Here is a 15,478-nt window from a genome sequence, read left to right on the forward strand (position 1 = left end):
AGTGACCCCATTTACAGATGAAATCAGAAAATACAATTGGTGAGACTGATGAGGCTGAAGAAACGCTACAGAGCCTGGAACAGGTTCATCCTGTTTCAGACCCAGGGTACCTCCATGTTAGTCACTCCATGTCGGTATAAATCACAACAACCTTCCTTCTACATCCCACCTAAGAACTGTTCTTTTGGAGGGAGCAAATTTTGACTGAAGGAGAGAGAGGAGCAAGGTGGACCATTTAGGCCTGGTTATTTGGATGGTGAGTAGAAGAAAAAACAACGAGAAGATGTGAAAGTTAAGCACTGAAATGTATACAGGGTTTTTCCTGGATAGAGGAAAATTCTTTCTCTTCTCCTCCTCCTGCCGGGGAGGAGGCCCATTTAAAGTGCAGGCCCATTTAAAGGCAGACAGACTCCACCAAAGGAAGCCTTGGGAACTCACCTTCCTCCTGCTAGGAGGAAGTGTGAGTGGAGCTGCAGACGGCCCAACCTGAAAGCAAACTGGCCACCATTGTTCCTTGGACGTGGACTGAGCAGGGTACTGTCATGCAGCAAGGCTATCCTAGGGTACTTCTGCAATGCTGGTTCTGCAGCTCTCAGAACCACGGCAGGAATGAGGCTTTTTCCTGTTTTCATATGATTTTTATACAAATTTGATGTTTTTACTTATTCCTTTCCTTTCTGAAATTTTCTCAACATACATTTTGAGATGGAATGACTTTGTTCAAAGTGAGGAAGAATATACAGGTCACAATTCCACAACTCAGGCAAGATGTGGATCTTCATACCGTAAATAAAGAAGACGATGCTATCAAAGGACATGCAGTCTAATTTCACAGTGGGGGCATCAACCTTCTTGTACCTATAGGTGGGGGTCACATCCCCCCTTAGATATTTTGAGAAAGCCCTGGGTCTTTTCTCCAGAAAACTGTTCTTAATAGACTAGCACACTCATTTCATATGCAAAATCTAGAAGGTTTCTGGGCCCCCAGAGTTCATCCATGGATCTTTGAGGATTTAATGATTTCCAGGGGGATTCTATCATTTAGCCACTGAGAAATGCTCTCTCCCAGGGCCCTAGTCTTACTGGGACATAGTATTGCTAACATTAAGCCACGTGGGTATACCATGCCAACTGCACCCACCTTCAAGGGGAAACAACCCTGACCAACACCTCAGAGCCACTCAATATCATACTCACAGATCCCTGGGCTTCGTGAATGTTATTCTCAGGTGCTGCTTACCTCTCCCCAAATGCCGACTGTATCTCGGATGTCATTTTTGCAGTAAGAGAGCTGCCTGATGCAGTTGTTGACAGCAACGCTGCTTTTACCAGGGGCGAGGTCCTCCTCTGCCATCTCTACCCATCCCAGAGAACGCACAGCGAAACACTGGAAGACAAAATCGGAGGGCAGGAAATGACTCACTCGTCCTGCTCAATCTGTATCAATTTATACTATAATCCTTGGGCTACTACAAGGTGTGCTTAATGACTTTTAATTACCTCATTATATTCAATCATCTAGTTCACTTAGCAAATCCTTTACTGGGATAAAATTAAACTGTGGCTGTTTTTTACTACTTTAAAATGTAGGGATGATCTTGCCTAACTTGCATAGTGTGTTCAGATATTTATCCTTAGAATAGATTATTAAAAATACAATTTTAGGGCTAATGGATACAAAAATTTCCAAGATGGTCTGATCTATTTAAGACAGATTTTTTGTTGTTGTTGTTTAACAGTAAGAAATGCACCCCCGTGAGATCTGTTATTGCTAAGCACATAGGAAAAGAAGAGAGAATGAATTAAATACTCGTGAGGCACTCATTTCTAATAATGAAGCACAATGTTTAATGCTCAGGAAGGAAAATGGGGAAAAATGTACTTTCTTGGAAATAGGTCGTCTGAGGTCTGACAGCATTTATTATTAGCACCAAACCCAGAAATGCTTGAAGGGCACATGCTGTTGTGAGACGGCACAAATCTTGTACACACTTACAATCCTGTACAATTAGGCACAAATCCTGTACACTCTTCCAGTGGTATTTTATTTTGAGATCACATCCCTGTCTTCCTTCTTAAAGTTCTAGTATGCATTTTTTCCCTTTTAAGTTAAAAGGCATTATGTGCTTATTTTTTTATTTTTTTAAAAATGTTTAGTTATACATGGACACAATACCTTCATTTTGCTTATTTATTTTTATGTGTTGCTGAGGATTGAACCCAATACCTTACACATGCTAAGTAAGCTCTTTACCCCTGAACTACAGGCCTAGCCCAGACATTATATGCTTATTTTAACAAACAAACATTCCAATGAAAATTCACAGGATATTTGAGGGTGATCTGGCTGCGGTATTTGCTGTGCTTTGGGTCACCCAAGGTTGTTGTCCTGCTGGATGGTCTGAGCTGTGGTCCCTCATCCCTACGTAATCCCAAGATCCCTCTGAGCTGCGCGTCAGTTGAAGAGCACCTTCCCAGGACAGAAGGGGCAGAGACGCAGCCACATGCTTCCTTGGGAGCCAACAGACTGGCTCCTGAAGAGCAGCTTGGAAAGTTTCCAAAGTGAACTTCAAAACAAAATGAAGAAATGCAGCCCTCTGTCCTAACCTGACAACACTGCGTCCAGTTCAGCCTTCTCCATCCCAGCCACCTTAACCAGACGGGGCACCTCCTTCCGGAGCTGCTAGTCACACTTTCTCTGCAGGAGAAGTCCACCAAAAGGCCAAAGACAAATCTCAATGGCACAAAGAGGCTCAGAAACAGTCAATGGGCACACGTGGCTCAAGAATAGAGACAGCCTGGAGTTGTCTCAGCTTTTTTTTAAAGATACTGAGAACTTTTACTCAACTAAATACCAACTTACTCACTAAATACCAGTTTTTTTTTTTAAATATATTTGTAAAAATGGGAATACTTATAATAATAGATCCTTCACAAGATTTTTGTGAAGAGAAAACAATATAGAGAACTTAGCACAAAGAAAACACTCAATGATCACTTGTTCAATGAATGAGCAAATAAATACAGTGTCATATAAATCTTACCTGGAGTCATCTAAGGTGAAAAATGAAAGGGGCAGAATATCTGTAATCAAGGTGACCATCTCACAGTTCCCCATGATAGATAGTTCTGATTTATGCTTGTTATTTCTACAAAATTAAGAGTATCCCCCCCCCCCTTTTTTTATTGTAAAAGCATTCTAGGTTGGACAAAAAACTAACAAATTAATGTTCAATTTTGTCAAAATTATAGATTAGACTCTGGGGTGGACATGAGACTTGGCATGAGGCCTGGATAGGAGCACAGTGATTCACTCAAGAAATGGGGTTCAAGATTGACTGAAGATGCTCTTAGCAGACATCATAGTGATCCTGCCAGGGGTCTCTAAGACACCAGAATTACTGTGGGGTGCTCACAAATCCTCAGAGCCAGATGCCAGGAACACATTTTTCCATGTAGCTGCCTCTTACACAACCTCCAACCTGTAGATACTCAAAAGAATTAACAATAAAGAAGGTAAAAGAATACTGGCTGCCCTTTGCCCCTTGGGTGGAAGAGCCATGGATTTCAACCTAAACAACCTCAGTAAAACCCAAGAGTGTCTTTCGTGGTTAAGAAACACGAATTACCCAACCCACCACAGAAAGTTCCAGAATAAAGTTTGTCAGGCTGATAAAAAGGAAACCAAAGCCCCAACTAAACAACTGTTATAATGAATTTATTTAAAATCACTTCCTTTGAACAATCCTGCAGTTGTTTGAATTTAGTTTCTCAACTGAAAAGTGTCACCACTATTCCACGTGGCCAAAGAGAAGGAAACTGGTGCACAGGGAATACTGAGCTCCTCCAGGGAAGCCAGCATGGCTTCCTCCCTAAGAGCAGAGTGGCTAAGGGCTGCTGGCACTGTTCAGTGCTGCCCCCGAGTGGACAGGAAGGTTTATAACCACCAACACCTTCCCTTCAACTGAGGAGATAAGTGACACTTTGGGTAATCATCTGTAGGAACAAACACCCATTTTAGGGTATGGAAAGAGCGGAAAATACTTAATCAAATGAAGTCACCCGTCTTCCAAAATACTTTTTTTAGTTTTTTGATAACAAAAAAATCTTCATATGCACTTTGTTTGTTCAATTCCTCAACAGCTCTTAACCAGAAAGATACTAGTTATTATTCATGTTTAAGGGATCAGAGTCATGGTTGAATTTGCAGGGGCACCGCTGTTGGCCTGAGCTTCCTTCTTTCCCCTTGTTCTTTCTTCTCCCCACTGCAATCAAGTTGTCATATTTTATCTGGAACATTCATCCATTTTGCAACTTCTGTCTCTGCAAGTCCTATGTTAAGAGAGAAATGCCCAGAGAGAGTCTCTCCCTAATACACATGAAATGCAGTAGAACACAGTGCAAAGCCTTGGTTTCTACAGCCACACAGTCCTGGGTTTGAATTCCTCTATTTCAATCAGGGGAAGTTCAGCTACCAAGACTCTAGGTTTACTTAGAGATGCCAGAAGATTCCAAGGAAATGAAGATGGTGAAGTAGCTGGCAAATTGTGGGAACTCAAGCAGCGTTCACTTTCTTCTCTTCTCGTTGGGTCAAGAAGACTATCACTTCAACCTTAGTTTTCCCTAGAATTTTTCATTTCTCCTTAATCTGGCTGAACTTCTAGGTCTCTAGCCTTTTCTTTCCCTTGATCTTTGACAGAGATAAGCAAGATGACAGCAATGGTGGTAGAAAACTGGGGACCTCGCTCATGGAGCTAGAGAAGATTGGGCATGGGCCTTGCCTCTAGTCAGGGGATCTGCATTCATGCCCAGAACCAAAGAAGATGGTGGCTAATGTCTATTAATGTGGCACATTTGGTGCCCAGAGCACAGTCAGTGCTCTGTAACTGTAGAGGGAGATTGACACAGAGGTAAATGGCACCTGAATTGGAAGCAAATTATAGATACTTAAAAAAAAAAAGTTCACCCAGAAAAGCTAAAATGTGGTCTAACACTATAAATGCAATCCTAGTTACACTCGTTTATAGGAATTACCATTTAAGCCTAATTATGGAGTGGCACAGTAACAACTATGTATTGAAGTCAGTGGACATTATTAAATACCTATTATTTCTCAGAGACCTGCAGAGAGGAGCAAGACGAAGTCCCCAACTCTTGAGAAACTTGTGAAAGGGTACCCACATAGTGGAAATCTGCCCCCATGGGATAAGAGGACACCGTGGCACAAGCTTATGTTGGGAGCTCATGGAAGAAGTTTTTGGGTTCAGAGAGAGGGTTATGCAGGTTTCTGAAGGAGATGATATTGAGCTCAGTCTTGTAAAATGAATGGATCCATTCATTCACAAGCATTTAGGATACTGACTATATACCTAGCAATGGAGACTCGTCAGTGAACCGAACAAACCAAATACTCTGTTCTGAGCTGTATTTTAAAAATCTGCAAGGACATATTCATTTGACTGCCACACCAAAGGTTCCACAGCTCCACCACCGTGGATTAGATATATGAGGTATGACCATATGGGGGGAGGCGGGGAGGAACAGTGAGCACTGTGTGTCAGGGCTCAGGTTTCTAAGCCACTGACCTTGGGATCAAATTTCAGGTCAGCCAGTTATTAGAACTTATCAAACAAGTTACTTGGTTTTGGCAAGCCTCAGTTTCCTCATCTGTTAAAATGAGGGTAACAGTATGGACCTCCATGGGGACTGGTGTGATGGAATGGGATGACTTCTGTTAAGCAGTGTGCCCAGGGCCTGGCCCAAGGAGAGGGGCTGAGAAAAGGAGGCTGTTATTTTCTCAAAGTATTGAAATCAGTGTTGTGTCAAAGTATTGTAATTTTCTCAGAGAATTGTGTCAGGGTTGGAGAACACTGCCGAAGGCCAGCTGCACCAATCCTGTTTCACTAAGGACACACCTTCGATGGGAAGGGGAAGGGGAGACCCTGGGCCTGGTGAAAAGGTGGGGTGCGCTGTCCTCTGAAGGGCAGGCTCCATCTCATCAACTGAATTCAGGGGTTTTTAAATCATGGGAGTTTCATGGATGGGTTTCAGGAAGTTCTAAATCCCTGAAAATATATCCAGAATTGTGTGTGCGCACATGTTATGGAAAGAGGGTCCAAAGCTTTCACCAGTTTTCCAAAGGCTACAAGACTATGAAGTACTTTAAAAGAATTCCAAAGAGGTTCAATGCAGAGTGCTCCCTGACCAAGATGTCAGCCGAAGCACGTGTATTGGGAGAAGAAAAAGTTCACTAGCTGGCATCAGGGTTCTTTCTGGCACATGGATGAGGAAAATGGTTAAATGGCTCTGTGTAAGAAGTGACCAGGAATTTAGGGGTCAACAGAAGAAATGGGCACAGGGAGGTAGAGAGGGACCAAGGATGAGTCACACAACCTCTGGGGGAGCCAGAGCTTGAGCTGCAGGTGAGCCTGATAGGGAAAGACGAGGCAAGTCCAACACCCAGATTTACTACAATTAACAGCCTTGGATATAAAACTCGCTTGATGTTGCAGCCAAAGCTTGTCCCAAGGATATGGGGGACACCAGGGGAGTTCAAGGGGAAGGCCATCCCCCATCCCTCTCCAGATGATAGGGGACAGACAGATGTGAGTGGTGGGAACATGAGGTTAAGGGACTAATTATGGGCCCACTCTGCTGACCCCCACATGATTTCTTTTCCAAGCCACGTACCTGAAGCCCTGCCTGGCTTAAATGGACAGGATATGTCACGTTCCTTGGCAAACTACACCTGATATCTGCAGGAGAAATGCAGCCCTGAAATAATGTCAATAAGAGGAACCCAAGTTACCCTGAAGGGGGAGAAGTTTGTGTGTCTTTTCAGAGTAACATTTCTGAAATCTTTCTGACTTGATCGTAAGAATCAGGTGTGTGTGTGTGTGTGTGTGTGTGTGTGTGTGTGTGTGGTGTCTTCATGCTGTTTCAGTTTCCTGGGAGACTCCAGCCCTGTAACATGGGGAGGTGCTTTGTCCCAGGAACTGCAGAGCTCTGGGGAGGATCTCTGGACTTCCACAGAACATGGGCCTGGGATCCAGGCCTGTCTCACTCCATCCCAAGAGCATGGTGATCCCAGTTACTGTCCTGGTAACACAGAGTTGCTTTATGAAGGCCTCCTACGTCTGAAGGTTTGTGTCAAAAACCAAGAACTCATGCTAAATGTGACTATACAGAATGACTTTTTAAATAACCACCTGGCCCACGCATGATTTATTTCATTTAGGGCTAGAATGATGCCTGTCTTGGGCACATTCATTCCATTCGCTCTCCCATGTTCTGTGATGTTTCCCTAAGAGTGAAGAACGGCTCTCTTTTCTCCTTCCCCATCAGGACTGCAAGCATTAAGGACTGTAACATGTCTGATTTCTGGCCCCAGGCCAGAGTCCTCTGATCATCTAGGTTTGCTGAGAAATAAGCAGTAGTAAGCAAATGGCCGTGAGTTTAAACAACTTTTAGAGTAGCCTCAAAAATGTGCAGGCATTTGAGAGTTCAAAACATCCTTGGTGGCCACTGCCTGGCCTTTAAGAAATTGGTGTTTGTGGTCATTATATGCAGGAATGTAGGTCGCTGTCATTACTTTTAAATAAAGGCAGGCTTTGTTATTGCTTTTCTTTGAAATACTGAAATGCTTTCCAACTCCAGGATGCAGAGAATTCTGCAGGGATGGGTGTCTGGGGAAGGGAGTCTGACCCAGTTCTCCACCCAGAAGATGTGAAGAATCAGCCTGATGAATTTTTCAGCACAGCAATGGCCTTGATGGCCGGGGAGAACCCAGAAAAGATTTCCTGCACTGGCCCCCTGATTGTGTCAGCCATCCCTGCTGCCTCCTGACTGTCTGAAACACAGTGAGCATTTGGGCAGAAAACAAGATGCGTGGTCCTTAGAGGACCTGGGCCCACTAGTGCCTTTACTTGAAGTTTCCTCTTCCCATTTTTTTTTCAGAGTAAGACAGTCCTATTGGAAAAGTTCACACTATGCTAATAACTGTCAGGCCCTTCCACAAAGTGATAATAATACCCAACACCCAGGGAGCATTTACAATGTGTCAGGCACTGAGGGTTGACTGGCAGTTGAAATGTTACCCACAATATCCACCTTCTTTCTTGCCTGCTCACTCACTACTGGTGGGGACATTATTGGAGGCTGGTTCCTGGCCTGGGTCACCTGTGCCTATAAACAATTTTACAATGTCTGGTCCATGGTGACTCTTGTTAATCTGCAGAATCGGTGGAAGCATTATCATCTTATGAGCAAATTATACAAATTTAAAAATAAAAACCAGAATGTTAATTTACTGATTTACACAGAAGAATGCCATATCAGTCTGACCTGGCTGATGGGAGGATCTCTGGAGGAAATCTCCTACAGGTTTCATCACCAGCCCCTCACATGCTGATGGATAAAGATACAGGCAGAGGAGCCTGAACCAGCACCTTAATATCCAGGACCCCAGAGATTCTTTGCTCATGCTAGAGACAGGCCTTCGGGTTGTGATTTAGTATAGACATAGTTAATTGTATTAGTCATTTCCTGCTCAGGAACCAGGCTGGCATTATGAGGCCTATTTTTATCAATGGAAAATTTGAGCAGAGGTGGATTTAACTAACAGATGTAGCCCCCTGTTTCCAGAATGTCATGGAACAAATTATGTGTATGGATGTATTTAAACATGCATATGTGAACAGCAGGCTTGCTGTGTTAGGCATATGTAATCTGGTGATCATGTATGATGATCAACTTCATACTGGTTGAGGGTTTTTTTAGGCTGAGGATTTTATACACTGAGTTCAGAATCTGGCAGTAGGCACTGCCGTTTACAAATCACTTCCTAAGTGCTACAGGTAGGACATGATCTCAAAACAACCCTACAGAGGAGGTGCCATATTTCTTATTTTATAGATAAGAAGCTAAGATTCAGAGAGCTTAGCTGAATTGCCTAAGATTACATAGCAAATAATGGTGGAGGTTTAATTTCAGGGTGGATGACAATGTGGATTTCACAGAAAAGAGCAGCCTGAAGAACAGAGGCAGCCCAGCTCCATGTTCAATTACAACCTTCTTTGCTTTCCTTTAGCTGCTCTAGAAACACAACCCTCAACCCAAAAAGGTTCCTCAAGACTAGGCCCCTTCTGCAGAACTCTAAAGGGTCACCGCCCAAAAGAGGGCCCAGCACATGTGACATGCTCAGTAAATATGCTCAGTAAATATTTGTGAAATGAAGTTATCAGCACTTGAGACAGATGGAAGCATCATGGCAAGGATGGACCGGATCTGGGGCGGGGAATCCTGGACTTCAGACAGCGAATCATCCTGTTTCCTCTTGTGCATCACTGGAGTGAAGGAATCTACCCTTGCAGGTGTGGATGAGGATTCAAGAGGCTGGGTACAGCAGAGACTTGGTACAGTCCTTGGGAAGTACCCATTTTCATGTTGACAATGGCAATGATGTATACAGCCTCAACACTGAAGCCAGAGTACCCAGGCCTGAATCCTAGCTCCCTGAGTGACAGAGGGCTGGTTACTGGGCTTCTCTGTGCCACACTTTTTTAACCTGGAGACATGAGTAGTATTTATGTTCTGAAGAATGCTGGGAGCAATAAATGATATTGTATGTATCCAGGGCTTACAATGGTACCTGGTAAGCAGGCACTGCTCTACCTTTTATTTTGATTAGCTCTATATTATTAACAAATCCCAATCTAAGCCATGCCTAGTCCTAGAAAAATCATGTCAAAATATTCATTTGGTCAGTAATGGTGCTGGGTCTTGTGTTTAACCAAATGCCTATGTTGTAGACCAGAGGGCCAGTTCTTCCAGCAGGCATATCCCTGTCTAGTACTCAATCTAGTCCTTACCTGGCTTATCAGGCGCTCCAACTACAATAGCTTTAGGGGCTCTCAAAGTAGCCTGAGGCCAGGAGCCCACATTCAAGTATCCTGAGCTCTTGTTCTATTTGTGGTCCTAAAAACTGGGAAGCCAGCTGATTCCTGATCTCTACTGTGGGCACCCAGCTGTACCCAGAGTCCTGTCCTGGAGCTGAGTGCCCAAGAAGACTTTGTGCTAATTTCTTTCCTAGGTACTAGCAAGATCTAGATAATTGTCATGATGTCACCTCCTTTGCCCCTCGGTCCCAACACTGACTTTAAGCTTCAAAACAGGGACCCATACATTAGATGAGATCCTCTAGACACTGGGTAGACCCATGGAATCTTTGGGGAGTATGATTTGGACTATTCCTGCATGTACCTAAGTGATAGGAGCCAAGTATAGAACTCAATATTTTGTTAAACTGTTCAACAATTCAAGTTTCTGCAAAAGACTATTTGTAATACAATATGAAATCATGGCTCTCTTGACAGAGTAGGGTGGGGTGTATGAAAGGAAGATTTCACAGTGGCCGGGAGACTGCACCCAAGGCCTTATGCCTGTCAAGCACAAGGTCTATCACTGAGCTATACCACTGTCCCTGGAGAAACTTCTTGAGCCCCACACCTGGCAACCTGATTTAGGGCATTTGTCAAGTCCCCTGACCAAAGTCCCTGTCCCAGCTCCTCCCAGACAGACCCAACCGACTGCAGCCCAAGGCCCAGAAGGATAGTTCTAAGTTACCATGAAGCATCTCCAAAAGCCATGTTCTAAAAATGAGCCCGGAAATTCTTCTGGTGGGACAGTGAACATGTTACATGAAAGGGAATTTTTGCAAATCTGCTGCTGGAGACACTTGAACACCAGCCAAAGCCAAGTTTGTGGCAGTAAACATCAGATTCACATCCCACCATCTCAGAGCTTGAGCAAGAGCCCGTGGAAGTGGAGGCCAAGAAGTGAGGCTGGCAGAATCCTGCTTCTATTCCTGATGAGAAGCAGCAGATGTCATGCTCCTAGGAAACCATTCTGACTCCCTGAAAGTGTGAATAGAATTTTAGTTTTTCTCTGCAGGAGTTTTGGAAAAGATTGAGAGGCAAGTTCTCAGGTCCACAGGGTTGATTTACACTACAGATCAGGTTTCTGCTGCTGCAAAGCTGAGAAGCATTATTTGCAGAGTCAGCGTAGAGAAAAATTACACATGTATCTGAACTTGGCACACAAAGTGGAACGTTCTATTCTGTTAGGAAAAGCAAAAGGCCACGTTAATCCAGGGGAGATGCTGATCCAGAGAAGGAGCAGAGAGAACCTGCAATCAGAAGACAGGCTGCACCTTCCTGCCCAAGGAAGCAAGGAACTGTCAGACTTGGGACAAGGCGGGCAGGCAGGGAAGGTAGCCAGTTCAACCTCGAACAGTGACTATTTGCAAGATGGAAAAGTACAATACAAACAAGATTTATCATTTTTAAAACCGTTCGCGTAAGCAAGCTCACTGGGCAGTATCGGAGGTGAAGAGAACTCACTGGATCCTCCAGAATGTGTCCTAGCAGATGACTCCACTATCAGTGAGGCTACTTGGGTCTTGAATGCAGAATGTTCCTTTCTCTGAACAGCTCGAGTGCAAATATCGCCAATATTCTTACGTGCACATTCCATGCCTACAAGTTCACTTATTTGCTAAAACCTATTTGTAACCCCCAAATCACGGTGTGTAGAACTTCTGAGGTCACTCATGGGGACGAAGAGAGGCAAAAAATGTGAGTGGCCCAATGTACATTTTCCTAGCGAAGGTGGAGCTCTGCTCTCTTGGTTGAGCCTTCATCCTTTAAACAAGGGTCTCCTTCACAGTCCACGTAATGCCATGGTTTTCACATTTTTGTGCCTGTTGGTGACAATTTTACCATTTAAAACGGCCTCCAGGAATAGCACGAAAGCACTCTTTAGAATAAGAGGCTATGTCATGCCTTACGAAGAAAAACATGTTAGAGAAGTCACTCAGGCACCAGTTATGGTGCCGATAGCCAGCATCCAATGTTCATCAATCAACCACGTGTAATAAACAAGGCGAAACACGTAAAACAAGGTTATATACTGGTCAGTTCACGAAAGTGCTGTGACCAGAGGATTGCAGGAACCTGACCCTGGACTTCCTCTAGGAGAAGGCTTCCACAGCCACTAATTCAGTGTCGGGAGCAACTTTACAGAACATAACTTCCCAGAATGACCAAAGCAACAGCATCTGTCCTTCTCTGCAAGGCAAGGATTGGAGGCTGTGGGGGGAGGGCACAGGACTTAATTACTCTTAAGCATTCTGGACCTTTGTGTAGTAGGGAGTAGGCAAGACTGGGAACCGAGACCCCCGGGTTCTTGTCCAGATGCTGCTATTAACTGGTAACCTGTAGGATGTGCTCCTGTTTACCAAGGCCTTATTTTCATCTGACAAAGCGGGAGGAAAGGTGCAGTTGAGTAGGGAAAAGGGAGAGAACAAAAAGATCTTTCAGGATGTTTCCAACTGCAAAGTACCACTCAAACATTTGCCCTATTCCTGTCCACACAGGTCACTCATCCTGCCCCAAGGCTGATCCCTCACCCCCAGGCACACACAAGCTTCCCTGTCTCCTACTCAATGTCCCCTTCTTGGGAGGACTTCACTGAGTATTGAAAGCTGCAGCCCCTCCTAGCACCCCTAGGGCTCTTCTCTGCTCTTCTCCACAGCAAGCATGGGGGACCGTATTGTACTTGTTTTATATATTTTTTAATATTGCACTTGTGTGTGTTGCTGCTGATTTGTCTCCTCATACTGGAATGTGAATTGCAGGGAGGCAGGGATTTGGCCTGCAGCATGCCCGACCCTGAGGGATCCAACTTGACCCACAAAAGGGCTAAATGAGCTCCTGCGTGCAAAGCCAGGCCTTCCGCCACCCTCACCACTTGGTAAAGTTAGCTATAATTATCACGAGCACCAGGACTCATTTTAATTTTTATTGTTGGTTTAGAAGAAAGGTTTTTATTGCACTACTCACCAAGAAATGAAAAATCTGCAACTTTTTACCAAGTGTCTGAAACGAATCCAATAAGTTCATAATGTGTGAAGACCCACAAAGACCTCAATTAAAGGCATGGCTGTTAGCAGCCCTAAAGAGCGTTTCCGATGTTGGAGTTCTCAGAGCTGACTCTTCAGAATTAGTTGTTTTTTTTCCTTCTTACCCAGGAAAAGCATTTAACCACAGCATAGAGGCCTGAACACAGGGCTCTGGGGACCCCAGAATCCAACTACCTCATTTCACAGATGAGTAAACCCAAGTCCCAAGTGCATTACCCAGAACTGCCGCTAACAGGAGCAAGGATCTGCCTTGAGTGAGCGTGGTGGTCACGTGTGGGTGGCAGACTGTCTTGAAAGGGCTCCCTTGGTTACTACCACACCAATGCTCACCACCATGGTCCTCAGCCAGTGCACCCCAAAGACAAGGCAGACGCACATGAGTGCCCGGGCCGCATACCGGTGCCCCCTCAACAAAAGGAATTTTAAGAAATTGTTATACAGAATTAGCTTTATATTCCATAATCAGGGAAGGAATATCTGTATCTAGAGGTGAGATGTTAAAAAGGAGCCCATTTTCACCATGAGACTAGGGTCAAGACTGAAGCCTAATTCCAGAGATGAGAAGGTGTCCGAGGAATTGACATCTCAGGCTTGACCTGAAGAGAGACAGATAGACAGACAGACGAAGCAACTCCTTGGGGCTTCTTCTCACAAGAAGGCGCCCAGCAGATGCTGCCACTGGCAAGCCTGCTTGAGGTTCCCAGGATAGTCGCTTCCCACTCTGCTTTTCACATGGAGACTGGCTGCTCTCACCCTGTGCTGGATGAGCTGTGGTTTTCAAAATCCAAGATGTAGTTCTATTTGAATGAACTGCTTTGGCTGTTGGGGACTCGTAGTTGGTTTTCATTCCCAGTAGGTGCTATGCCTGAGGATAACCACACTTTACCCAGTGTATATGTGGTATGTCCGCGTACGCGTGGACACTGGGAGAGAGAGGCAGACAGGGGAGAGGGTCCCTTAAAAAAGCCTAGTCATTACAGAAACTCTTCTGTGTTAGCCAGCTTTTGGTCACTGTGACCAAAATACCTGGCAAGGATAACTTAGAGGAGGAGAGGTTTCAGAGGTTCAGTCCACGGTGGGCCAACTCCATTGCTCTGGGCCCGAGGTGAGGCAGAACATCGTGGTGGAAGGGGGTGCAGAGAAGTCTGCTCTGTTCATGGAGACCAAGGAGCAGAGAGCGGGGAAGGGGCTGCAGGGCAGATGGTTACAGCTTTTATAAACGAATCATTTCACCCCTGAAATATTCCTGCATAAATATTGATTTATGGGGGCAGTCCATGGAGGAGAGGCGACTTGCCTGAGGCCTCACAGAGGATGTGCTGCAGCCGTGAGTCAGCAGCAGGGCCCACTGATTAGCAGCCCAGTTCTCCTTTCACCACTCCCTACGGTCGGTCTTCTGACAACTGCTTGGGGGTCAAGGTCCCTCACTGTAGTTTTTTCCAAATCCCACCCAGGCAAATGCCAAGCAGATAACCAGCAGTTGGTATCAACTAATTTTTCTTCCAATGAGAAGATTCAGAGCATCCAGAGAAAAAGCACCAAAAATAATCGAAGCAACCTGAGTTCTGGGTTTTATGAGAAAGCGGGAGAGAGTCACGGTCAACTTCCCTGAAGAGAAGCAGGGCCTAAGACTATCTGAGAGAAGAATGGAAAGGGGGATCTTCAAGGGTTGGAAGGAGCATAGGGAAAATGCCAGCTCAATGTCCCTCCACACAGGGTCTCCGGCAGGAGGTAGAGACTCTGGAGTGGCAAGTGGCACCTAGAGAGCAGTGGCTGAGCACTCAGGAAAGGAGACAGTAAAAAACGGGGTCATGGGCTCTTGGTCCTGGGACAAAGGTTTAAACACAGGATGACAGGTTAGCTGCCCGGTGAACCTTCTTCCTGTTTCAACAGACACTGGACCAGAGAGTCACTAGGTCGATTCTGAATCTAGGTTATGATTCCGTCAGCGAAATGTAACCTCTGGAAACTTCTCAGAGCTTTGCCAGTCTTCTTTTCAGATCCCTTTGAGAAGAGTCTTTCCATCTCGAAGGAAAGGACAGAAGCGCACACTGAAGTATGTAATGAGGACACAAACGAGTGATTTCTGTCTTCAGATCTCTTCACTTATTAGCACGGCAATGGGCCCAGTGCAGGCCAAACACTGGCCAAGCCCTACACAGCTTAGCACCTGGCTACCGGGGTCCCGAGAGCCGGCTGCACTCATCTCTGGGGACTCACAGCTTTTGCAGAGAGGTCTACAGGAACATCCAGGGCATTGTGACAGTGCTTCACGTGGAGTGCCATGCCACTCATCTTATGAGTTCGTGTGCCTGCCTTCCACGTCAGTTTTCCCTTGATGGTAACTTTGTATTAAATTAAAAAAAAATATTTTTTTGGGGGGGGCAAATGTCTTATAGGTTCTACGTTACTTATCAGCAGACTCCAATAGAGTGTTTTAACGCTGTTAATGGCAGTGGGCCAGATTCTGCTGCGATCCCTCATTTTGGGCAGTCCTTG

The 15,478-nt window shown here is 45.0% G+C and overlaps 1 protein-coding gene across 10 annotated transcripts in view; it reads right to left on the minus strand.

The window, feature by feature from the left end:
- The window catches only part of Apbb2 (amyloid beta precursor protein binding family B member 2), a 331,462-nt gene that overhangs the window by 62,888 nt on the left and 253,096 nt on the right, over positions 1-15,478 (minus strand). For all 10 annotated transcript variants that reach the window (XM_077110214.1, XM_076865348.2, XM_077110217.1 and 7 more), the window contains one exon: positions 1,241-1,387. In XM_077110214.1, coding sequence (XP_076966329.1) covers positions 1,241-1,387 — 147 coding nt within the window. The remainder of the gene's footprint in view (positions 1-1,240; positions 1,388-15,478) is intronic.

Source organism: Callospermophilus lateralis, chromosome 8, assembly GCF_048772815.1.
Source record: "Callospermophilus lateralis isolate mCalLat2 chromosome 8, mCalLat2.hap1, whole genome shotgun sequence".
NCBI classification, from domain to species: domain Eukaryota; kingdom Metazoa; phylum Chordata; class Mammalia; order Rodentia; family Sciuridae; genus Callospermophilus; species Callospermophilus lateralis.